This window comes from Oncorhynchus mykiss, chromosome 2 (assembly GCF_057628025.1).
Source record: "Oncorhynchus mykiss isolate SJ-2025 chromosome 2, ASM5762802v1, whole genome shotgun sequence".
Lineage (NCBI taxonomy): Eukaryota > Metazoa > Chordata > Actinopteri > Salmoniformes > Salmonidae > Oncorhynchus > Oncorhynchus mykiss.
In genome coordinates, this window is record NC_143023.1 from 722,544 (window position 1) to 748,974 (window position 26,431).

General features: G+C 44.3%; 1 protein-coding gene across 2 annotated transcripts in view; it reads right to left on the reverse strand.

The window, feature by feature from the left end:
* LOC110510374 (WASH complex subunit 5) overlaps positions 1-26,431 on the reverse strand; it is a 66,258-nt gene that overhangs the window by 26,008 nt on the left and 13,819 nt on the right. The window contains exons 6-22 of one of the 2 annotated variants that reach the window (XM_090215839.1): positions 24,301-24,493; positions 23,582-23,734; positions 23,113-23,226; positions 22,387-22,558; positions 20,642-20,769; positions 20,291-20,420; positions 18,553-18,665; positions 16,838-17,004; positions 15,373-15,448; positions 15,125-15,235; positions 12,401-12,541; positions 7,316-7,396; positions 6,888-6,989; positions 5,235-5,414; positions 3,769-3,893; positions 3,126-3,288; positions 2,254-2,356 (exon numbers count right to left, since the gene is read on the reverse strand). In XM_090215839.1, the coding sequence (XP_090071965.1) occupies positions 2,254-2,356; positions 3,126-3,288; positions 3,769-3,893; positions 5,235-5,414; positions 6,888-6,989; positions 7,316-7,396; positions 12,401-12,541; positions 15,125-15,235; positions 15,373-15,448; positions 16,838-17,004; positions 18,553-18,665; positions 20,291-20,420; positions 20,642-20,769; positions 22,387-22,558; positions 23,113-23,226; positions 23,582-23,734; positions 24,301-24,493 (2,252 nt within the window). Of the gene's footprint in view, positions 1-2,253; positions 2,357-3,125; positions 3,289-3,768; positions 3,894-5,234; positions 5,415-6,887; positions 6,990-7,315; positions 7,397-12,400; positions 12,542-12,984; positions 13,251-15,124; positions 15,236-15,372; positions 15,449-16,837; positions 17,005-18,552; positions 18,666-20,290; positions 20,421-20,641; positions 20,770-22,386; positions 22,559-23,112; positions 23,227-23,581; positions 23,735-24,300; positions 24,494-26,431 lie in introns of those variants that run through there. The other variant, XM_090215834.1, reaches the window with a different exon arrangement.

Sequence of the window (26,431 nt, forward strand, 5' to 3'; positions counted from 1 at the left end):
TGGTCATCATCTCTGGGTCCTGTTCAGCGGGAGCCTAATGTTCCCTGGTCATCATCTCTGGGTCCTGTTCAGTGGGAGCCTAATGTTCCCTGGTCATCATCTCCTGTTCACTGGGAGTCTAATGTTCCCTGGTCATAATCTCCTGTTCAGTGGGAGCCTAATGTTCCCTGGTCATAATCTCCTGTTCAGTGGGAGGCTAATGTTCCCTGGTCATCATCTCTGGGTCCTGTTCAGTGGGAGGCTAATGTTCCCTGGTCATCATCTCTGGGTCCTGTTCAGTGGGAGCCTAATGTTCCCTGGTCATCATCTCTGGGTCCTGTTCAGCGGGAGCCTAATGTTCCCTGGTCATAATCCCCTGTTCAGTGGGAGCCTAATGTTCCCTGGTCATAATCTTTGGGTCCTGTTCAGTGGGAGTCTAATGTTCCCTGGTCATAATCTCCTGTTCAGCGGGAGCCTAATGTTCCCTGGTCATAATCTTTGGGTCCTGTTCAGCAGGAGCCTAATGTTCCCTGGTCATAATCTCTGGGTCCTGTTCAGAGTGGGAGCCTAATGTTCCCTGGTCATCATCTCTGGGTCCTGTTCAGAGTGGGAGCCTAATGTTCCCTGGTCATCATCTCTGGGTCCTGTTCAGAGTGGGAGCCTAATGTTCCCTGGTCATCATCTCCTGTTCACTGGGAGTCTAATGTTCCCTGGTCATAATCTCCTGTTCAGTGGGAGCCTAATGTTCCCTGGTCATAATCTCCTGTTCACTGGGAGGCTAATGTTCCCTGGTCATAATCTCCTGTTCAGCGGGAGCCTAATGTTCCCTGGTCATAATCTCTGGGTCCTGTTCAGTGGGAGGCTAATGTTCCCTGGTCATCATCTCTGGGTCCTGTTCAGCGGGAGCCTAATGTTCCCTGGTCATCATCTCTGGGTCCTGTTCAGTGGGAGCCTAATGTTCCCTGGTCATCATCTCCTGTTCACTGGGAGTCTAATGTTCCCTGGTCATAATCTCCTGTTCAGTGGGAGCCTAATGTTCCCTGGTCATAATCTCCTGTTCAGTGGGAGTCTAATGTTCCCTGGTCATAATCTCCTGTTCAGTGGGAGCCTAATGTTCCCTGGTCATAATCTCCTGTTCAGTGGGAGCCTAATGTTCCCTGGTTATCATCTCCTGTTCAGTGGGAGGCTAATGTTCCCTGGTCATCATCTCTGGGTCCTGTTCAGTGGGAGCCTAATGTTCCCTGGTCATCATCTCTGGGTCCTGTTCAGCGGGAGCCTAATGTTCCCTGGTCATAATCCCCTGTTCAGTGGGAGCCTAATGTTCCCTGGTCATAATCTTTGGGTCCTGTTCAGTGGGAGTCTAATGTTCCCTGGTCATAATCTCCTGTTCAGCGGGAGCCTAATGTTCCCTGGTCATAATCTTTGGGTCCTGTTCAGCAGGAGCCTAATGTTCCCTGGTCATAATCTCTGGGTCCTGTTCAGAGTGGGAGCCTAATGTTCCCTGGTCATCATCTCTGGGTCCTGTTCAGAGTGGGAGCCTAATGTTCCCTGGTCATCATCTCTGGGTCCTGTTCAGAGTGGGAGCCTAATGTTCCCTGGTCATCATCTCTGGGTCCTGTTCAGAGTGGGAGCCTAATGTTCCCTGGTCATCATCTCCTGTTCACTGGGAGTCTAATGTTCCCTGGTCATAATCTCCTGTTCAGTGGGAGCCTAATGTTCCCTGGTCATAATCTCCTGTTCACTGGGAGGCTAATGTTCCCTGGTCATAATCTCCTGTTCAGCGGGAGCCTAATGTTCCCTGGTCATAATCTCTGGGTCCTGTTCAGTGGGAGGCTAATGTTCCCTGGTCATCATCTCTGGGTCCTGTTCAGTGGGAGGCTAATGTTCCCTGGTCATCATCTCTGGGTCCTGTTCAGTGGGAGGCTAATGTTCCCTGGTCATCATCTCTGGCTCCTGTTCAGCGGGAGCCTAATGTTCCCTGGTTATCATCTCCTGTTCAGAGGGAGCCTAATGTTCCCTGGTCATCATCTCTGGCTCCTGTTCAGTAGGAGGCTAATGTTCCCTGGTTATCATCTCTGGCTCCTGTTCAGTGGGAGCCTAATGTTCCTTGGTCATAATGACTGAAACAGGGGAGGGAATTCCTGGATTTGTCTCAATAATCATTTTTTGTTTTCACCGCTGCGAATCGTTTAAAAAATGTTTTTTTTTTTCTCCATTGTATATCCTAATGAACACAACCCTGGTAAGACTCCTTCCTGAGCTGTTGATACCTACCCACAATACCTTTGACGGGATTGACAGCGCTCAGCATGGCTTTAAAGACATCCACCATAGCCTTGTCTCTCAGGATGGTCTTCTGAAACACCGACAGGAAGTTCTAATGGAAACCAAAACAAACCCGGTCGTGTTACGGAACCTTGAAGGGGAAGCATCTAACGAACTGCACCACTTGGACGATTCTAAATTAAAAATCAAATCAAATGTATTTATAAAGCCCTTCGTACATCAGCTGATATCTCAAAGTGCTGTACAGAAACCCAGCCTAAAACCCCCAAACAGCAAGCAATGCAGGTGTAGAAGCACGGTGGCTAGGAAAAACTCACTAGAAAGGCGAAAACCTAGGAAGAAACCTAGAGAGGAACCAGGCTAAAACAGGTGAGCCGAGTCACACTGAAATATGTGCTTGTTGAATGATAAGGAGCGGCGTTGTCTCGAACAGAAAAGTGAAGCTAAGAAACGACAGTATCGGTATTAAAATATAACAGCACACTGATATTGACCTCAATATCGTGATTGTTTGAAGTCAAAATGGGGCAACCTGGTTAAATGAAAAAGGTTAACCTGGTTAAATTAAACTGTTATCCTGGTTAAATGAAAAGGTTAACCTGGTTAACTGAAAAAGGTTAACCTGGTTAAATGAAAAGGTTAACCTGGTTAACTGAAAAAGGTTAACCTGGTTAAATGAAAAGGTTAACCTGGTTAACTGAAAAAGGTTAACCTGGTTAAATGAAAAGGTTAACCTGGTTAACTGAAAAAGGTTAAATAGTTGTTAGGACTGCGGTAGTTCATTCCATAGCATCCTAACAGATAGGAGAGTAGTGTTGATAGGCTGGCAGGCTGGGTTTCACAACATAATATCACGTGACCTGTAGTTCCTTGACCATCATGAAGCAGAGCAGCCTGTCCAGCCCGTTGAGGCCGAAGGTCCCCAGGGTGTCCTGTATCTCAGAGAACAGACGGTTGTTGGTCACCTCCTGGTGGGTCTTCAGGTCGTACCAGGTGTTCAACTGGTCCATGTAACACGTCACCCTGGGAAACACAGGTAACAGGTGAAGGCTTTGCATGAAGACATATTACAAGCACTGAGAAGAGAGTATGCCCCCCCCCCCAAAAAAACAGACATCCTCTACCATGTTTACACCATGTTATTAAAGAACACCAACGCTACCTTCCATAATTAAATCCTCAAATAGCCACCCTTTGTCTTGATGACTGTTGGAAAAGCATTCCAGGTGAAACTGGTTGAGAGAATGCCAAGAGTGTTTCAAAGCTGTCAATCAAGGCAAAAGGTGGCCATTAAATTTTTTTTGTCAGGTTACTTACTATATGATTCCATACGTGTTATTTCATAGTGTTGATGTCTTCACTATTATTCTACAAAATGTAGAAAATAGTTTTTTTTTAAATTAAGAAATACCCTTGAATGAGTAGGTAGTGTTAGCTACAAGCTAACAGACTGACGCCACCGAGGTGATATGGAGAGAGAGAGAGAGAGAGAGAGATACCTACTTGGGGTCTGTGATGCGGAGGATCTCTCTACAGAGTCGCCCGATGAAGGTGGCCGACTCATCGACCGCGGGGAACTTGGGTATGGGGATATGGGTCGACTGGTAGACACTCTGCCAATCCTGGATCTAAGAAACACAAAGAGGCCAACGTCAGCCGTTTCAATAGTACCTATATCATTTAAACCGGGGCTCTCCCAACCCTGTCTCTGGAGAGCTACTCTCCTGTAGGTTTTCAATCCAACACCCCGAGGTGTAACTAACCTGATTCAACCAGCTAATATATACTGTATATAGCCCCTCTGCCGTATATAGCCCCTCTGCCGTATATAGCCCCTCTGCCGTATATAGCCCCTCTGCCGTATATAGCCCCTCTGCCGTATATAGCCCCTCTGCCGTATATAGCCCCTCTGCCGTATATAGCCCCTCTGCCGTATATAGCCCCTCTGCCGTATATAGCCCCTCTGCCGTATATAGCCCCTCTGCCGTATATAGCCCCTCTGCCGTATATAGCCCCTCTGCCGTATATAGCCCCTCTGCCGTATATAGCCCCTCTGCCGTATATAGCCCCTCTGCCGTATATAGCCCCTCTGCCGTATATAGCCCCTCTGCCGTATATAGCCCCTCTGCCGTATATAGCCCCTCTACCGTATATAGCCCCTCTACCGTATATAGCCCCTCTACCGTATATAGCCCCTCTACCGTATATAGCCCCTCTACCGTATATAGCCCCTCTACCGTATATAGCCCCTCTACCGTATATAGCCCCTCTGCCGTATATAGCCCCTCTGCCGTATATAGCCCCTCTGCCGTATATAGCCCCTCTGCCGTATATAGCCCCTCTGCCGTATATAGCCCCTCTGCCGTATATAGCCCCTCTGCCGTATATAGCCCCTCTGCCGTATATAGCCCCTCTGCCGTATATAGCCCCTCTGCCGTATATAGCCCCTCTGCCGTATATAGCCCCTCTGCCGTATATAGCCTCTTACTTATTTTCCACCATAATTTGCAAATAAATTCATAACAAATCCTACAATGTGATTTTCTGGATCTTATTTTGTCTGTCATAGTTGAAGTGTACCTATGATGAAAATTACAGGCCTCTCATCTTTTTAAGTGGGAGAACTTGACTAAATACTTTTTTGCCCCACTATATTTAATAAAAAGGATACAAGGAATCAACCAGACCCAGTGAGAAAGAGGTCATGTGACTATATATAAAAAGGGGATACAAGGAGTCAACCAGACCCAGTGAGAAAGAGGTCATGTGACTATATATAAAAAGGAGATACAAGGAATCAACCAGACCCAGTGAGAAAGAGGTCATGTGACTATATATAAAAAGGAGATACAAGGAATCAACCAGACCCAGTGAGAAAGAGGTCATGTGACTATATATAAAAAGGGGATACAAGGAGTCAACCAGACCCAGTGAGAAAGAGGTCATGTGACCCTATAAAAAGGTCAAACCTTGGTGCGTAGGAAGCTGTTGCACTCCTGCTCCACGTTGTAGTTGATGATACGAGAGACCTCCTCCTGCCAGATCTTCAGGCCGTAGATGGAGACGTAATCCTGGATGTACTCAAAGGCCCGGTAGAATCCGTCCATGGTGGCCGCCATCTCCTTCAGCTTCGGCATCAACTCACTGGTCTGTACCAGGTGGTGAGAAATGACATTTACCAGGATTTAATATTCTGTAACACTCCTTCAGCATCAACTCACTGGTCTGTACCAGGTGATGAGAAATGACATTTACCAGGATTTAATATTCTATAAAACTCCTTCAGCTTCAACTCACTGGTCTGTACCAGGTGATGAGAAATGACATTTACCAAGATTTAATATTCTATAACACTCCTTCAGCATCAACTCACTGGTCTGTACCAGGTGATGAGAAATGACATTTCCCAAGATTTAATATTCTGTAATACTCCTTCAGCATCAACTCACTGGTCTTTACCAGGTGATGAGAAATGACATTTACCAGGATTTAATATTCTGTAATACTTTAAAATATATATATATATTTTTTTTACATTTTCAAGTTAGCAGACAACTTTGTTTTTGTATTCTGTCATGAATAAAACAAGAACAAACTGATACTTCAGACAGTGAAAGTTTTTGAAAGTGACGGTTAACCTTGTGCTGAATGGTACTGTGGATTTATTTTTTTTAAATGTAACCTTTATTTAACTAGGCAAGTCAGTTAAGAAACTATTCTTATTTACAATGGACAGTCTACCCCGGCCAAACCCGGAACGACGCTGGGCCAATTGTGCGCCACCTTACGGGACTCTCAATTACAGTCGGATGTGATACAGCCCGGAATCGAACCAGGGACTGTTGTGATGCCTCTCGCACTGAGGTGCAGTGCCTTAGACCGCTGCGCCACTCGGGAGCCCCTCAGAACGGTTGATATTGTGCTGTGTTATGGTCAGATATATATCTCACCTTAGCCTTGGGGTTAAAGATAAGTCCTTTGTGTAGAGCGTAGGCTACTATCTCACCTTAGCCTTGGGGGTAAAGATAAGTCCTTTGTGAAGAGCATAGGCTACTATCTCACCTTAGCCTTGGGGTTAAAGATAAGTCATTTGTGTAGAGCGTAGGCTACTATCTCACCTTAGCCTTGGGGTTAAAGATCAGTCCTTTGTGTAGAGCGTAGGCTACTATCTCACCTTAGCCTTGGGGTTAAAGATAAGTCCTTTGTGTAGAGCGTAGGCTACTATCTCACCTTAGCCTTGGGGGTAAAGATAAGTCCTTTGTGTAGAGCGTAGGCTACTATCTCACCTTAGCCTTGGGGTTAAAGATAAGTCCTTTGTGTAGAGCGTAGGCTACTATCTCACCTTAGCCTTGGGGTTAAAGATAAGTCCTTTGTGTAGAGCGTAGGCTACTATCTCACCTTAGCCTTGGGGTTAAAGATAAGTCCTTTGTGTAGAGCGTAGGCTACTATCTCACCTTAGCCTTGGGGTTAAAGATAAGTCCTTTGTGTAGAGCGTAGGCTACTATCTCACCTTAGCCTTGGGGTTAAAGATAAGTCCTTTGTGTAGAGCGTAGGCTACTATCTCACCTTAGCCTTGGGGTTAAAGATAAGTCCTTTGTGTAGAGCGTAGGCTACTATCTCACCTTAGCCTTGGGGTTAAAGATAAGTCCTTTGTGTAGAGCGTAGGCTACTCTTCTCACCAACTCCTTCCTGATACCATCTTCCAGGAGCTGCTTGGGATCCACCTGAAGAGACGCCATTAAAAAAGGTAAGACTTCTGCATTTAGACACATTTTCTCAAATATAAACATGTATTTTTATTTTATTAACACCTTTATTTAACTAGGCAAGTCAGTTAAGAACAAATTCTTATTTTAAAATGATGGCCTACCGGGGAACAGTGGGTTAACTAGCCTTGCCCTCAGGGGCAGAATGACTGATTTTTTTACCTTGTCAGCTCGGGGATTCGATCTAACAACCTTTCGGTTACTAGTCCAACGCTCTGACCACTAGGCTACGCTGCCGTCAATATATCTGAAAACAACAAACCCGTTTTAGTTTAACAACTGACCTTGATGATTCCAACCAGCGTCGTCTTCATCATCAGAATCCCTTCAGTGAAGATGGAGATGGCGTGGGTGAGTTTGGCAACCTGTGAGAACATCAGGAACAAAATAACAAGTCCAGGATGTTCAGCTGTAGAAAAACCCACTGCCTCTCACACAACGCCGCCTCTCACACAACGCCACTACTATAGGTCCTAGTTATACTATAGGTCCTAGTTATAGTCACTACTATAGGTCCTAGTTATAGTATAGGTCCTAGTTATAGTCACTACTATAGGTCCTAGTTATAGTCACTACTATAGGTCCTAGTTATAGTCACTACAATAGGTCCTAGTTAGTCACTACTATAGGTCCTAGTTATAGTATAGGTCCTAGTTATAGTCACTACTATAGGTCCTAGTTATAGTATAGGTCCTAGTTATAGTCACTACTATAGGTCCTAGTTATACTATAGGTCCTAGTTATAGTCACTACTATAGGTCCTAGTTATAGTCACTACTATAGGTCCTAGTTATAGTCACTACTATAGGTCCTAGTTATAGTATAGGTCCTAGTTATAGTCACTACTATAGGTCCTAGTTATAGTCACTACTATAGGTCCTAGTTATACTATAGGTCCTAGTTATAGTCACTACTATAGTTCCTAGTTATACTATAGGTCCTAGTTATAGTCACTACTATAGGTCCTAGTTATACTATAGGTCCTAGTTATAGTCACTACTATAGGTCCTAGTTATACTATAGGTCCTAGTTATAGTCACTACTATAGGTCCTAGTTATACTATAGGTCCTAGTTATAGTCACTACTATAGGTCCTAGTTATACTATAGGTCCTAGTTATAGTCACTACTATAGGTCCTAGTTATACTATAGGTCCTAGTTATAGTCACTACTATAGGTCCTAGTTATACTATAGGTCCTAGTTATAGTCACTACTATAGGTCCTAGTTATAGTATAGGTCCTAGTTATAGTCACTAATATAGGTCCTAGTTATAGTCACTACTATAGGTCCTAGTTACAGTCACTACTATAGGTCCTAGTTACAGTCACTACTATAGGTCCTAGTTACAGTCACTACTATAGGTCCTAGTTACAGTCACTACTATAGGTCCTAGTTACAGTCACTACTATAGGTCCTAGTTACAGTCACTACTATAGGTCCTAGTTACAGTCACTACTATAGGTCCTAGTTACAGTCACTACTATAGGTCCTAGTTACAGTCACTACTATAGGTCCTAGTTATAGTCACTACTATAGGTCCTAGTTATAGTCACTACTATAGGTCCTAGATATAGTCACTACTACAGGTCCTAGTTATAGTCACTACTACAGGTCCTAGTTATAGTCACTACTACAGGTCCTAGTTATAGTCACTACTACAGGTCCTAGTTATAGTCACTACTACAGGTCCTAGTTATAGTCACTACTACAGGTCCTAGTTATAGTCACTACTACAGGTCCTAGTTATAGTCACTACTATAGGTCCTAGATATAGTATAGGTCCTAGTTATAGTCACTACTATAGGTCCTAGTTATAGTATAGGTCCTAGTTATAGTCACTACTATAGGTCCTAGTTATAGTCACTACTACAGGTCCTAGTTATAGTCACTACTATAGGTCCTAGTTATAGTCACTACTATAGGTCCTAGTTATAGTCACTACTATAGGTCCTAGTTATAGTATAGGTCCTAGTTATAGTCACTACTATAGGTCCTAGATATAGTACAGGTCCTAGTTATAGTCACTACTATAGGTCCTAGATAAAGTACAGGTCCTAGTTATAGTCACTACTATAGGTCCTAGTTATAGTCACTACTACAGGTCCTAGTTATAGTCACTACTACAGGTCCTAGTTATAGTCACTACTATAGGTCCTAGTTATAGTCACTACTACAGGTCCTAGTTATAGTCACTACTACAGGTCCTAGTTATAGTCACTACTATAGGTCCTAGTTATAGTATAGGTCCTAGTTATAGTCACTACTATAGGTCCTAGTTATAGTATAGGTCCTAGTTATAGTATAGGTCCTAGTTATAGTCACTACTATAGGTCCTAGTTATAGTATAGGTCCTAGTTATTGTCACTACTATAGGTCCTAGATATAGTCACTACTATAGGTCCTAGTTATAGTATAGGTCCTAGTTATAGTCACTACTATAGGTCCTAGTTATAGTATAGGTCCTAGTTATAGTATAGGTCCTAGTTATAGTCACTACTATAGGTCCTAGATATACTATAGGTCCTAGTTATAGTCACTACTATAGGTCCTAGATATAGTATAGGTCCTAGTTATTGTCACTACTATAGGTCCTAGTTATTGTCACTACTATAGGTCCTAGTTATAGTATAGGTCCTAGTTATAGTATAGGTCCTAGTTATTGTCACTACTATAGGTCCTAGTTATAGTCACTACTATAGGTCCTAGTTATAGTCACTACTATAGGTCCTAGTTATTGTCACTACTATAGGTCCTAGTTATAGTACAGGTCCTAGTTATAGTCACTACTATAGGTCCTAGTTATAGTATAGGTCCTAGTTATAGTATAGGTCCTAGTTATAGTCACTACTACAGGTCCTAGTTATAGTCACTACTACAGGTCCTAGTTATAGTATAGGTCCTAGTTATAGTCACTACTACAGGTCCTAGTTATAGTCACTACTATAGGTCCTAGTTATTGTCACTACTATAGGTCCTAGTTATAGTCACTACTATAGGTCCTAGTTATAGTATAGGTCCTAGTTATAGTCACTACTATAGGTCCTAGTTATAGTATAGGTCCTAGTTATTGTCACTACTATAGGTCCTAGATATAGTCACTACTATAGGTCCTAGTTATAGTATAGGTCCTAGTTATAGTCACTACTATAGGTCCTAGTTATAGTATAGGTCCTAGTTATAGTATAGGTCCTAGTTATAGTCACTACTATAGGTCCTAGATATACTATAGGTCCTAGTTATAGTCACTACTATAGGTCCTAGATATAGTATAGGTCCTAGTTATTGTCACTACTATAGGTCCTAGTTATTGTCACTACTATAGGTCCTAGTTATAGTATAGGTCCTAGTTATAGTATAGGTCCTAGTTATTGTCACTACTATAGGTCCTAGTTATAGTCACTACTATAGGTCCTAGTTATAGTCACTACTATAGGTCCTAGTTATTGTCACTACTATAGGTCCTAGTTATAGTACAGGTCCTAGTTATAGTCACTACTATAGGTCCTAGTTATAGTATAGGTCCTAGTTATAGTATAGGTCCTAGTTATAGTCACTACTACAGGTCCTAGTTATAGTCACTACTACAGGTCCTAGTTATAGTATAGGTCCTAGTTATAGTCACTACTACAGGTCCTAGTTATAGTCACTACTATAGGTCCTAGTTATTGTCACTACTATAGGTCCTAGTTATAGTCACTACTATAGGTCCTAGTTATTGTCACTACTATAGGTCCTAGTTATAGTATAGGTCCTAGTTATAGTCACTACTACAGGTCCTAGTTATAGTCACTACTATAGGTCCTAGTTATAGTCACTACTATAGGTCCTAGTTATTGTCACTACTATAGGTCCTAGTTATAGTATAGGTCCTAGTTATAGTCACTACTATAGGTCCTAGTTATAGTCACTACTATAGGTCCTAGTTATTGTCACTACTATAGGTCCTAGTTATAGTATAGGTCCTAGTTATAGTACAGGTCCTAGTTATTGTCACTACTATAGGTCCTAGTTATAGTCACTACTATAGGTCCTAGTTATTGTCACTACTATAGGTCCTAGTTATAGTCACTACTATAGGTCCTAGTTATAGTCACTACTATAGGTCCTAGTTATTGTCACTACTATAGGTCCTAGTTATAGTCACTACTATAGGTCCTAGTTATAGTCACTACTATAGGTCCTAGTTACAGTCACTACTATAGGTCCTAGTTATTGTCACTACTATAGGTCCTAGTTATAGTCACTACTATAGGTCCTAGTTATAGTCACTACTATAGGTCCTAGTTATTGTCACTACTATAGGTCCTAGTTATAGTCACTACTATAGGTCCTAGTTATAGTCACTACTATAGGTCCTAGTTATAGTATAGGTCCTAGTTATAGTATAGGTCCTAGTTATAGTATAGGTCCTAGTTATACTATAGGTCCTAGTTATAGTCACTACTACAGGTCCTAGTTATAGTCACTACTATAGGTTCTAGTTATACTATAGGTCCTAGTTATAGTACAGGTCCTAGTTATTGTCACTACTATAGGTCCTAGTTATAGTCACTACTATAGGTCCTAGTTATTGTCACTACTATAGGTCCTAGTTATAGTATAGGTCCTAGTTATAGTCACTACTACAGGTCCTAGTTATAGTCACTACTATAGGTCCTAGTTATAGTCACTACTATAGGTCCTAGTTATTGTCACTACTATAGGTCCTAGTTATAGTATAGGTCCTAGTTATAGTCACTACTATAGGTCCTAGTTATAGTCACTACTATAGGTCCTAGTTATTGTCACTACTATAGGTCCTAGTTATAGTATAGGTCCTAGTTATAGTACAGGTCCTAGTTATTGTCACTACTATAGGTCCTAGTTATAGTCACTACTATAGGTCCTAGTTATAGTCACTACTATAGGTCCTAGTTATAGTCACTACTATAGGTCCTAGTTATAGTCACTACTATAGGTCCTAGTTATTGTCACTACTATAGGTCCTAGTTATAGTCACTACTATAGGTCCTAGTTATAGTCACTACTATAGGTCCTAGTTATTGTCACTACTATAGGTCCTAGTTATAGTCACTACTATAGGTCCTAGTTATAGTCACTACTATAGGTCCTAGTTATAGTCACTACTATAGGTCCTAGTTATAGTCACTACTATAGGTCCTAGTTATAGTATAGGTCCTAGTTATAGTCACTACTATAGGTCCTAGTTATTGTCACTACTATAGGTCCTAACAGTCATGTGTGCATACATTTTCTATTGGGAGGCCCCAGCGGGAATCGAACCCCCAACCTTCGTCATCGCAAGCGCCATGCTCTTCCGACTGATTCACACAGAGACCATAAGCCATCTCTAAAACGACCTCTGACCTCGTAGCGAGCCCCCAGCTGGGCGTAGTCCTTCAGCTTGTCCTTGTCCAGTCTGGTGGGAACCTCCATGATGGCATGAATCTGCAGCTTGATGATCTTAGCGAGGGAGGTGAACATGCTCTCAGGGATGATCTGTAACACCTAGTGGAGAGTAGAGGAGACAACATGCTCTCAGGGATGATCTGTAACACCTAGTGGAGAGTAGAAGAGACAACACGCTCTCAGGGATGATGATCTGTAACACCTAGTGGAGAGTAGAGGAGACAACGTGCTCTCAGGGATGATCTGTAACACCTAGTGGAGAGTAGAGGAGACAACACGCTCTCAGGGATGATCTGTAACACCTAGTGGAGAGTAGAGGAGACAGCATGCTCTCAGGGATGATCTGTAACACCTAGTGGAGAGTAGAGGAGACAACATGCTCTCAGGGATGATCTGTAACACCTAGTGGAGAGTAGAGGAAACAACATGCTCTCAGGGATGATCTGTAACACCTAGTGGAGAGTAGAGGAGACAACATGCTCTCAGGGATGATCTGTAACACCTAGTGGAGAGTAGAGGAGACAACATACTCTCAGGGATGATGATCTGTAACACCTAGTGGAGAGTAGAGGAAACAACGTGCTCTCAGGGATGATCTGTAACACCTAGTGGAGAGTAGAGGAGACAACATGCTCTCAGGGATGATCTGTAACACCTAGTGGAGAGTAGAGGAAACAACACGCTCTCAGGGATGATGATCTGTAACACCTAGTGGAGAGTAGAGGAGACAACGTGCTCTCAGGGATGATCTGTAACACCTAGTGGAGAGTAGAGGAGACAACATGCTCTCAGGGATGATCTGTAACACCTAGTGGAGAGTAGAGGAAACAACGTGCTCTCAGGGATGATCTGTAACACCTAGTGGAGAGTAGTGGAAACAACATGCTCATAGGTATGATGATCTGTAGAGGGTTGGGTTAGGGAGTAAGGGGTCAGAGCAGGGACTGGGGGTAGGGACTGGGGGTAGAGAATAGAGACTAGGGGACTGGGGGTAGAGAATAGAGACTAGGGGACTGGGGGTAGAGAATAGAGACTAGGGGACTGGGGGTAGAGAGTAGAGACTAGGGGCTGTGGGTAGAGAGTAGAGACTAGGGGCTGGTGGTAGAGAGTAGAGACTAGGGGACTGGTGGTAGAGTAGAGACTAGGGGACTGGGGGTAGATAGTAGAGACTAGGGGCTGGGGGTAGAGAGTAGAGACTAGGAGGCTGGGGGTAGAGACTAGGGGGCTGGGGATAGAGAGTAGAGACTAGGGGCTGGGGGTAGAGACTAGGGGGCTGGGGGTAGAGAGTAGAGACTAGGAGGCTGGGGGTACAGAGTAGAGACTAGGGGGCTGGGGGTAGAGAGTAGAGACTAGGGGGCTGGGGGTAGAGAGTAGAGACTAGGAGGCTGGGGGTAGAGAGTAGAGACTAGGTGGCTGGGGGTAGAGAGTAGAGACTAGGAGGCTGGGGGTACAGAGTAGAGACTAGGAGGCTGGGGGTACAGAGTAGAGACTAGGGGACTGGGGGTACAGAGTAGAGACTAGGGGGCTGGGGGTAGAGAGTAGAGACTAGGAGGCTGGGGGTACAGAGTAGAGACTAGGGGGCTGGGGGTAGAGAGTAGAGACTAGGGGGCTGGGGGTAGAAAGTAGAGACTAGGAGGCTGGGGGTAGAGAGTAGAGACTAGGAGGCTGGGGGTAGAGAGTAGAGACTAGGGGGCTGGGGGTAGAGAGTAGAGACTAGGGGGCTGGGGGTAGAGAGTAGAGACTAGGGGGCTGGGGGTAGAGAATAGAGACTAGGAGGCTGGGGGTAGAGAGTAGAGACTAGGGGCTGGTGGTAGAGAGTAGAGACTAGGGGACTGGTGGTAGAGTAGAGACTAGGGGACTGGGGGTAGATAGTAGAGACTAGGGGCTGGGGGTAGAGAGTAGAGACTAGGAGGCTGGGGGTAGAGACTAGGGGACTGGGGGTAGAGACTAGGGGGCTGGGGGTAGAGAGTAGAGACTAGGGGCTGGGGGTAGAGAGTAGAGACTAGGAGGCTGGGGGTAGAGAGTAGAGACTAGGGGGCTGGGGGTAGAGACTAGGGGGCTGGGGGTAGAGAGTAGAGACTAGGGGGCTGGGGGTAGAGAGTAGAGACTAGGAGGCTGGGGGTACAGAGTAGAGACTAGGAGGCTGGGGGTACAGAGTAGAGACTAGGGGACTGGGGTAGAGAGTAGAGACTAGGGGGCTGGGGGTAGAGAGTAGAGACTAGGGGCAGGGGGTAGAGAGTAGAGACTAGGGGGCTGGGGGTAGAGAGTAGAGACTAGGGGCTGGTGGTAGAGAGTAGAGACTAGGGGACTGGGGGTAGAGAGTAGAAACTAGGGGCTGGGGGTAGAGAGTAGAGACTAGGGGACTGGGGTAGAGAGTAGAGACTAGGGGGCTGGGGGTAGAGAGTAGAGACTAGGGGCAGGGGGTAGAGAGTAGAGACTAGGGGGCTGGGGGGCTGGGGGTAGAAAGTAGAGACTAGGAGGCTGGGGGTAGAGAGTAGAGACTAGGGGGCTGGGGGTAGAGAGTAGAGACTAGGGGGCTGGGGGTAGAGAGTAGAGACTAGGGGGCTGGGGGTAGAGAGTAGAGACTAGGGGGCAGAGAGTAGAGACTAGGGGGCTAGGGGTAGAGAGTAGAGACTAGGGGCTAGGGGTAGAGAGTAGAGACTAGGTGCTCCGGGACCATACCTTTCTGACGTAGGTCACCAGTTCCCCGGAGTAGAACTGAGAAACACTGAGCAGATCTGGACTGTTGGCCTGGTTGATACGCAGCAGAGGCAGGTCCAACGCAGACGCCAACTGGAAACATAGATCCATAACGACACGCGTTAGAGACCGCATGTTTTCAAACAGGAAATACCCCTTTTTCCTTGTTTAGAGGATGAACCTGTGTACTCTACGAAATGTACTGTTTGTCTGAGTAGTGAATGGTTGACCTTGAGAAAGGTTGCTCGTAGTTTGGTCACCATGGATGGGTTCACTCTGATACTCTCCTGCATGATGGACGTGAAGCTGGGAAAACAACCAGAGAAAAAAAAAAATCAAAATGGCAAATGTATATATTTCTATGATCTGCCATGCATAGGACAGGTCTCCTATCTGCATGGTGATCAGGACCATTCATAACCCATTCATAACCCATTCATAACCCATACATAAGCCATTTATAACCCCTACCTGTCTATGATCTGCCATGCATAGGACAGGTCTCCTATCTGCATGGTGATCAGGACCATTCATAACCCATTCATAACCCATTCATAACCCATACATAAGCCACTTATAACCCCTACCTGTCTATGATCTGCCATGCATAGGACAGGTCTCCTACTATCTGCATGGTGATCAGGACCATTCATAACCCATTCATAACCCATTCATAACCCATTCATAAGACATGTATGACCCCTACCTGTCTATGATCTGCCATGCATAGGACAGGTCTCCTACTATCTGCATGGTGATCAGGACCATTCATAACCCATTCATAACCCATTCATAACCCATACATAAGCCATTTATAACCCCTACCTGTCTATGATCTGCCATGCATAGGGCAGGTCTCCTATCTGCATGGTGATCAGGACCATTCATAACCCATACATAACCCATTCATAACCCATTCATAAGACATTTATGACCCCTACCTGTCTATGATCTGCCATGCGTAAGACAGGTCTCCTACTATCTGCATGGTGATCAGGACCATTCATAACCCATTCATAACCCCTACCTGTCTATGATCTGCCATGCATAGGACAGGTCTCCTACTATCTGCATGGTGATCAGGACCATTCATAACCCATTCATAACCCCTACCTGTCTATGATCTGCCATGCATAGGACAGGTCTCCTACTATCTGCATGGTGATCAGGACCATTCATAACCCATTCATAACCCCTACCTGTCTATGATCTGCCATGCATAGGACAGGTCTCCTACTATCTGCATGGTGATCAGGACCATTCATAACCCATTCATAACCCCTACCTGTCTATGATCTGCCATGCATAGGACAGGTCTCCTACTATCTGCATGGTGATCAGGACCATTCATAACCAATTCATAACCCATTCATAACCCATACATAAGCCATTTATAACCCCTACCTGTCTATGATCTGCCATGCATAGGACAGGTCTCCTACTATCTGCATGGTGATCAGGACCATTCATAACCCATACATAACCCATTCATAACCCATTCATAAGACATTTATGACCCCTACCTGTCTATGATCTGCCATGCATAGGACAGGTCTCCTACTATCTGCATGGTGATCAGGACCATTCATAACCCATTCATAACCCCTACCTGTCTATGATCTGCCATGCATAGGACAGGTCTCCTACTATCTGCATGGTGATCAGGACCATTCATAACCCATTCATAACCCCTACCTGTCTATGATCTGCCATGCATAGGACAGGTCTCCTACTATCTGCATGGTGATCAGGACCTCCTCCTTGATGTTGATAGTCCTGATCATCTGGTGAAGGAACTTCCTGGTGTCAGCCAGGAACTGACACACCTGCAGGTTGGACTCCAACTGGTGGAACTCTTGAACCTGAGCGCAGGTAAGGAGAGGACAGGAAGTCAGGGTTTATTGGTAAGGAGAGGACAGGAAGTCAGGGTTTATAGGTAAGGAGAGGACAGGAAGTCAGGGTTTATTGGAAAGGAGAGGACAGGAAGTCAGGGTGTATTGGTAAGGAGAGGACAGGAAGTCAGGGTTTATTGTTAAGGAGAGGACAGGAAGTCAGGGTTTATTGGTAAGGAGAGAAGAGGAAGTCAGGGCTTATTGGTAAGGAGAGGACAGGAAGTCAGGGTTTATTGGTAAGGAGAGAAGAGGAAGTCAGGCTATATAGGTAAGGAGAGGACAGGAAATCAGGGTTAATTGGTAAGGAGAGAACAGGAAGTCCGGGTTTATTGGTAAGGAGAGAAGAGGAAGTCAGGCTATATAGGTAAGGAGAGGACAGGAAGTCAGGGTTTATATAGTCTCCTGTTTCCACACTTCCAAGTCTCTTATCAACTCAGCTGTTAGAATGAACATGAGAAAAGTTTAACTTTTCACTGAAAAGTTACAACATATTTTTGGACAAAGCAGCATCATTGTATATCAAATCGAAGGGATACAAATGTCTAAGTGTGTTACCATGTAATCACTATGTAACATAATGATCATGTAACGGTCACTAAGAGTGTTACCATGTAACGGTCACTAAGAGTGTTACCATGTAATGGTCACTAAGAGCGTTAACATGTAATATAATGATCATGTAACGGTCACTAAGAGTGTTACCATGTAATATAATGATCATGTAACGGACACTAAGAGTGTTAACATGTAATATAATGATCATGTAACGGTCACTAAGAGTGTTACCATGTAATGGTCACTAAGAGTGTTACCATGTAATATAATGATCATGTAACGGTCACTAAGAGTGTTACCATGTAATATAATGATCATGCAACGGACACTAAGAGTGTTACCATGTAATATAATGATCATGTAACGGTCACTAAGAGTGTTACCATGTAATATAATGATCATGCAACGGACACTAAGAGTGTTACCATGTAATATAATGATCACGTAACGGTCACTAAGAGTGTTACCATGTAACGGTCACTAAGAGTGTTACCATGTAATATAATGATCATGTAACGGACACTAAGAGTGTTACCATGTAATATAATGATCACGTAACGGTCACTAAGAGTGTTACCATGTAACGGTCACTAAGAGTGTTACCATGTAATGGTCACTAAGAGCGTTAACATGTAATATAATGATCATGTAACGGTCACTAAGAGAGTTACCATGTAATATAGTGATCATGTAACGGTCACTAAGAGCGTTACCATGTAATATAATGATCATGTAACGGTCACTAAGAGTGTTACCATGTAATGGTCACTAAGAGTGTTACCATGTAATATAGTGATCATGTAACGGTCACTAAGAGTGTTACCATGTAATATAATGATCATGTAACGGTCACTAAGAGTGTTACCATGTAACGGTCACTAAGAGTGTAACCCGGAGATAAAATAACTGTACTCTTGTTCACGTTCTAGTCGTTGTTGTTTGCGGTGCATTTCCCAGCCTCACCTCTACGAGGGCCTGTATCAGCTGAACGGTCTTCCTGCCTGCCGCGGTGGAGTCCTCGTAGTTCAGAGACTCGATCTGCTTCGAGATCTCCCTGAACCATGCCTGCAGGTTCTCTGTCCAACACAACAACAAGCGCGTCAACAACACACATCAACATCTAGCGCGTTTAGAATGGAAGTATGGCATAGTGAGATCAGCTTTCACTAATGCAACAGGAATAGGTATGGTACAGTGAGCCATCAACAGGAATAAGTATGGTACAGTGAGCCATCAACAGGAATAAGTATGGTACAGTGAGCCATCAACAGGAATAAGTATGGTACAGTGAGCCATCAACAGGAATAAGTATGGTACAGTGAGCCCGCAACAGGAATAAGTATGGTACAGTGAGCCCGCAACAGGAATAAGTATTGTACAGTGAGCCTGCAACAGGAATAAGTATTATACAGTGAGCCCGCAACAGGAATAAGTATTATACAGTGAGCCTGAAACAGGAATAAGTATTATACAGTGAGCCATCAACAGGAATAAGTATGGTACAGTGAGCCATCAACAGGAATAAGCACGGTACAGTGAGCCATCAACAGGAATAAGTATGGTACAGTGAGCCCGCAACAGGAATAAGTATGGTACAGTGAGCCCGCAACAGGAATAGGCATGGTACAGTGAGCCTGCAACAGGAATAGGCATGGTACAGTGAGCCTGCAACAGGAATAGGCATGGTACAGTGAGCCTGCAACAGGAATAGGCATGGTACAGTGAGCCTGCAACAGGAATAAGTATTATACAGTGAGCACGCAACAGGAATAAGTATGGTACAGTGGGTGGTGGACCAGTCTTGATACACACAGGAAACAGTTGAATGTGAAAAACCCAGCAGCGTTGCAGTTCTTGACACAAACCGGGGCGTCTGGCACCTACTACCATACCCCGTTCAAAGGCACTTAAATATTTTGCCTTGTCCATTCACCCTCTGAACAGCAGACATACACAATCCATGTCTCAATTGTCTCAAGGCTTAAAAAAATAATTATTTAACCCGTCTCCTCCTCTTCATCTACACTGATTGAAGTGGATTTAACAAGTGACATCAATAAGGGATCATAGCTTTCACCTGGTGAGTCGATGTCATGGAAAGAGCAGGTGTTCCTAATGCTTTGTCCAGTCAGTGTACAGTACACCTCACACATATCAACAGTTTCAGTGATTGACTCCAACCAGAAGTCACAATAAGAGTATGGAGTCCAGATTGGGAACTACCAGCTGTGGTAATTATGTGTGTTTCGATGTCGAACTACCAGCTGTGATAATTATGTGTGTTGTAATGTCGAACTACCAGCTGTGGTAATTATGTGTGTTGTAATGTCGAAATACCAGCTGTGGTAATTATGTGTGTTTTAATGTCGAACTACCAGCTGTGGTAATTATGTGTGTTGTAATGTCGAACTACCAGCTGTGGTAATTATGTGTGTTTTAATGTCGAACTACCAGCTGTGGTAATTATGTGTGTTTTAATGTCGAACTACCAGCTGTGGTAATTATGTGTGTTTTAATGTCGAACTACCAGCTGTGGTAACTATGTGTGTTTTAATGTCGAACTACCAGCTGTGGTAATTATGTGTGTTTTAATGTCGAACTACCAGCTGTGGTAATTATGTGTGTTTTAATGTCGAACTACCAGCTGTGGTAATTATGTGTGTTTCGATGCCGTAGCTAGTTCCGCTATCATCCATCTCACCATTCTTCTCCACTCTGGTTAGAGGCTTGACCCCAGAGAAGACCTCAGCCAGCTCGGTCATCCTCTCAGATCCCTCAGCTCGATAACTCTCCCATTTCAGCTGCTTCTCTGACAGCATCTTCTTGAACATCTGAGGGGGAAAATAAACAGGGGGGGGAGGGGGGGGGGGACACAGATGGTGAATTCACCATTTATATTCAGAGACCCGACACGTCAGGGGGGGGGGGGGGGGAGACACAGATGGTGAATTCATAATTTATATTCAGAGACCCAACATGTGTTTGTTTTTTTAAATTGTGTAATTACAACTTGACTTGGCATCAAATCATATATGATACTGTTCAGACTCACCTCTTTGAGGGTGAACTCAAACTGGGCGGTGTCTAGGAGAACCTGGAACAGGATCTTGGGGTTGTACTTGGAGTCGTTGATCACCTGGTCTTTGATCTGGCGCAGACGCTTGTTGTTGGGATCATAGGCTGCAAGAAGAAAAGACAACACAGTTTAGGAATATAGTACCGCCTGGCGTGACACAGCGCCGCCTGGCGTGACACAGCGCCGCCTGGCGTGACACAGCGCCGCCTGGCGTGACACAGCGCCGCCTGGCGTGACACAGCGCCGCCTGGCGTGATATAGGAGCACCTGGCGTGATATAGGAGCGCCTGGCGTGATATAGGAGCGCCTGGCGTGATATAGGAGCACCTGGCGTGATATAGGAGCACCTGGCGTGATATAGGAGCACCTGGCGTGATATAGGAGCACCTGGCGTGATATAGGAGCACCTGGCGTGATATAGGAGCACCTGGCGTGATATAGGAGCGCCTGGCGTGATATAGGAGCACCTGGCGTGATATAGGAGCACCTGGCGTGATATAGGAGCGCCTGGCGTGATATAGGAGCACCTGGCGTGATATAGGAGCACCTGGCGTGATATAGGAGCACCTGGCGTGACACAGTGCAGCCTGACACGATCATACCCGAAGTTCTGTCTGATACGATGCTACTGGAGGTTCTGTCTGATACGATGCTACTGGAGGTTCTGTCTGATACGATGCTACTGGAGGTTCTGTCTGATACGATGCTACTGGAGGTTCTGTCTGATACGATGCTACTGGAGGTTCTGTCTGATACGATGCTACTGGAGGTTCTGTCTGATACGATGCTACTGGAGGTTCTGTCTGATACGATGCTACTGGAGGTTCTGTCTGATACGATGCTACTGGAGGTTCTGTCTGATACGATGCTACTGGAGGTTCTGTCTGATACGATGCTACTGGAGGTTCTGTCTGATACGATGCTACTGGAGGTTCTGTCTGATATGATGCTACTGGAGGTTCTGTCTGATATGATGCTACTGGAGGTTCTGTCTGATATGATGCTACTGGAGGTTCTGTCTGATATGATGCTACTGGAGGTTCTGTCTGATATGATGCTACTGGAGGTTCTGTCTGATATGATGCTACTGGAGGTTCTGTCTGATATGATTCTACTGGAGGTTCTGTCCTGCATCGTTTTGATACTAGTTCTCATTCCCACTTTAAACAAACTAAATTAAAAGGCTTCATGAACCCTTCATAAGGCCTTTATGGATGCTTCATGAACCCTTCATAAGGCCTTTATGGATGCTTCATGAACCCTTCATAAGGCCTTTATGGATGCTTCATGAACCCTTCATAAGGCCTTCATGGATGCTTCATGAACCCTTTACAGAAGCTTCATGATCCCTTCATAAGGCCTTTATGGATGCTTCATGAACCCTTTATAAGGCCTTTATGGATGCTTCATGAACCCTTTATGGATGCTTCATGAACCCTTCATAAGGCCTTTATGGATGCTTCATGAACCCTTCATAAGGCCTTCATGGATGCTTCATGAACCCTTTACAGAAGCTTCATGATCCCTTCATAAGGCCTTTATGGATGCTTCATGAACCCTTTATAAGGCCTTTATGGATGCTTCATGAACCCTTTATGGATGCTTCATGAACCCTTTATGGATGCTTCATGAACCCTTCATAAGGCCTTTATTAATGCTTCCATAAATCAGTTGTAAACCCATTTGATGCATGGACCTAGACGTCAACAGAAAGGCCCTACCTGAGTCTGCAGTGTGTAGCATCAGCCAGCGTATGGAAACGTTACAGTCCCGGAGACAGTTGAGCAGCTTCGGGACGTTATCCAGGATGATCTCCTCCCTCAGGAACCCTTCCTTCAGCAGCTGCTGGATCTGTGGCCTCAGGCCCTCCATGCTGACTGAATAACGACTGGCCTAGAGGAGGGTTGACGTACGGTTGGTTATAGGGTGTTATAACATGGCAGTCATAAGCAGGCCCTCCATGCTGACTGAATAACGACTGGCCTAGAGGAGGGTTGACGTACGGATAGTTATAGGGTGTTATAACATGGCAGTGGGGGGGGGGGTCATAAGCAGGCCCTCCATGCTGACTGAATAACGACTGGCCTAGAGGGTTGACGTACGGTTGGTTATAGGGTGTTATGACACCTTTTATAACATGGCAATGGGGGGGTCATAAGCAGGCCCTCAAACCTTCCACATTTTCCACAACAACTTGTGAAGGATATGATGGCAGAGTCACGTCTGTAGCAAGGCCTGATGGGAAACCGAGTGAAAACCATTTTGCGTTAGTAGACGTTTTGTCAGTGAGCCCGTTAGCCTCCGTACCTGCTCTCTGATATTGGCTGAGTCGTACCTGCTCTCTGATATTGGCTGAGTCGTACCTGCTCTCTGATATTGGCTGAGTCGTACCTGCTCTCTGATATTGGCTGAGTCGTACCTGCTCTCTGATATTGGCTGAGTCGTACCTGCTCTCTGATATTGGCTGAGTCCAGGGTGTAGTTGAGGGCGATCTTGGCAGCTTTATACGGTTCCCAGGCCTCCACCAGATTCACAGTGATTCCCATGTAGACACTGATGACCTGCAGCGGGAGAAATTGTCAATACTTGAAACCAGCGTAACGGCTGGAGGCCTAGGGAAATATACCGCATCAAGATCAACAAGTACTCTGAATGTTTTTCCTAGTATTCAGGGAAGTAGAGTTTAGATACAGTCTCTCACCCAGTATTCAGGGAAGTAGAGTTTAGATACAGTCTCTCACCCAGTTATCAGGGAAGTAGAGTTTAGATACCGTTATCAGGGAAGTAGAGTTTAGATACAGTCTCTCACCCAGTTATCAGGGAAGTAGAGTTTAGTTGAGTCTCTCACCCAGTTATCAGGGAAGTAGAGTTTAGATACCGTTATCAGGGAAGTAGAGTTTAGATACAGTCTCTCACCCAGTTATCAGGGAAGTACTTGTCCACTATCTCCCTCATCTTGGCCTGTTGAGTCTGAAGTATGGAGGGAATGAAGTAGAGACAGACATACAGCATGGCAGCCTGGTTAGCCAACGCTGTGCTGCGATGCTCAGGCAGAGGGTACGCAGACACCTGGGGGAGACACAGGACAGCTTTAGAGACACAGGACAGCTTTAGGAGACACATGACAGCTTTAGGAGACACAGGACAGCTTTAGGAGACACAGGACAGCTTTAGAGACACAGGACAGCTTTAGAGACACAGGACTAAACATGAGACTGGTTAGACTGGTTAGTTAACGCTGTGCTGCGATGCTCAGACACCTAGGGGGGGGAAACACAGGACAGCTTTAGGAGACACAGGACAGCTTTAGAGACACAGGACAGCTTTAGAGACACAGGACAGCTTTAGAGACACAGGACAGCTTTAGAGACAGGACGAAACATGGATCTGAGAATCAGACGATTTCATGATCATTACATACAAATAGAGACAATGTAATATTGTAGAATTAGTGAGTGTGTAAGAAATATCATTCAGTTCTAGGTTACTAACCACCTAAAGGGAACCAATGGGGTGTTTACATTACTTACTAGGAGAACAGTGGGTTAGTATGACACGAGTAACCCCTTTTAAAAAGGTAAGAAAACCAATGGTTTAAAAAAATAAATCAAGCAATCTATCCCTTTGAGTCTTACCTGGTTATAGATGTCATCAGAGCGCAGCCTCCCGATCACCATGCTGATGAAGGTAGAACTGATAGGTACTCTCTGGAAGTAGCTCTCGGGGTAGTTAGCTGGCCGCTTGGCCCCTGATTGGCTGGAGTAGCCAGTACTCCGCAGCAGCTTACAGATGTCATCCAGGTTAGAGTCCGCTGAGGAGCGGGCAGCACTGGACACACAAACAGGACATGGTTAAGGTAGTAACACGCTCCAATCAAATGTTGGTTTGTCTTTCATTAAAATTATAGATAGTATTGTATTAGTATAGTATTATAGATAGTAGTATAGTATTATAGATACAGTGCCTTGCGAAAGTATTCGGCCCCCTTGAACTTTGCGACCTTTTGCCACATTTCAGGCTTCAAACATAAAGATATAAAACTGTATTTTTTTGTGAAGAATCAACAACAAGTGGGACACAATCATGAAGTGGAACAACATTTATTGGATATTTCAAACTTTTTTAACAAATCAAAAACTGAAAAATTGGGCGTGCAAAATTATTCAGCCCCCTTAAGTTAATACTTTGTAGCGCCACCTTTTGCTGCGATTACAGCTGTAAGTCGCTTGGGGTATGTCTCTATCAGTTTTGCACATCGAGAGACTGACATTTTTTCCCATTCCTCCTTGCAAAACAGCTCGAGCTCAGTGAGGTTGGATGGAGAGCATTTGTGAACAGCAGTTTTCAGTTCTTTCCACAGATTCTCGATTGGATTCAGGTCAGGACTTTGACTTGGCCATTCTAACACCTGGATATGTTTATTTTTGAACCATTCCATTGTAGATTTTGCTTTATGTTTTGGATCATTGTCTTGTTGGAAGACAAATCTCCGTCCCAGTCTCAGGTCTTTTGCAGACTCCATCAGGTTTTCTTCCAGAATGGTCCTGTATTTGGCTCCATCCATCTTCCCATCAATTTTAACCATCTTCCCTGTCCCTGCTGAAGAAAAGCAGGCCCAAACCATGATGCTGCCACCACCATGTTTGACAGTGGGGATGGTGTGTTCAGCTGTGTTGCTTTTACGCCAAACATAACGTTTTGCATTGTTGCCAAAAAGTTCAATTTTGGTTTCATCTGACCAGAGCACCTTCTTCCACATGTTTGGTGTGTCTCCCAGGTGGCTTGTGGCAAACTTTAAACGACACTTTTTATGGATATCTTTAAGAAATGGCTTTCTTCTTGCCACTCTTCCATAAAGGCCAGATTTGTGCAATATACGACTGTTGTTGTCCTATGGACAGAGTCTCCCACCTCAGCTGTAGATCTCTGCAGTTCATCCAGAGTGATCATGGGCCTCTTGGCTGCATCTCTGATCAGTCTTCTCCTTGTATGAGCTGAAAGTTTAGAGGGACGGCCAGGTCTTGGTAGATTTGCAGTGGTCTGATACTCCTTCCATTTCAATATTATCGCTTGCACAGTGCTCCTTGGGATGTTTAAAGCTTGGGAAATCTTTTTGTATCCAAATCCGGCTTTAAACTTCTTCACAACAGTATCTCGGACCTGCCTGGTGTGTTCCTTGTTCTTCATGATGCTCTCTGCGCTTTTAACGGACCTCTGAGACTATCACAGTGCAGGTGCATTTATACGGAGACTTGATTACACACAGGTGGATTGTATTTATCATCATTAGTCATTTAGGTCAACATTGGATCATTCAGAGATCCTCACTGAACTTCTGGAGAGAGTTTGCTGCACTGAAAGTAAAGGGGCTGAATAATTTTGCACGCCCAATTTTTCAGTTTTTGATTTGTTAAAAAAGTTTGAAATATCCAATAAATGTCGTTCCACTTCATGATTGTGTCCCACTTGTTGTTGATTCTTCACAAAAAAATACATTTTATATCTTTATGTTTGAAGCCTGAAGTGTGGCAAAAGGTCGCAAAGTTCAAGGGGGCCGAATACTTTCGCAAGGCACTGTATGTATAAATGTTTGTTTTTCTTTCATAAAAATTATAGATAGTATTATATTAGTATTATATCAGTATAGTATTATATTATATTAGTATAGTATTATAGATAGTAGTATAGTATTACAGATAGTAGTATAGTATTACAGATAGTAGTATAGTATTATAGATAGTATAGTATTATAGATATATATAAATG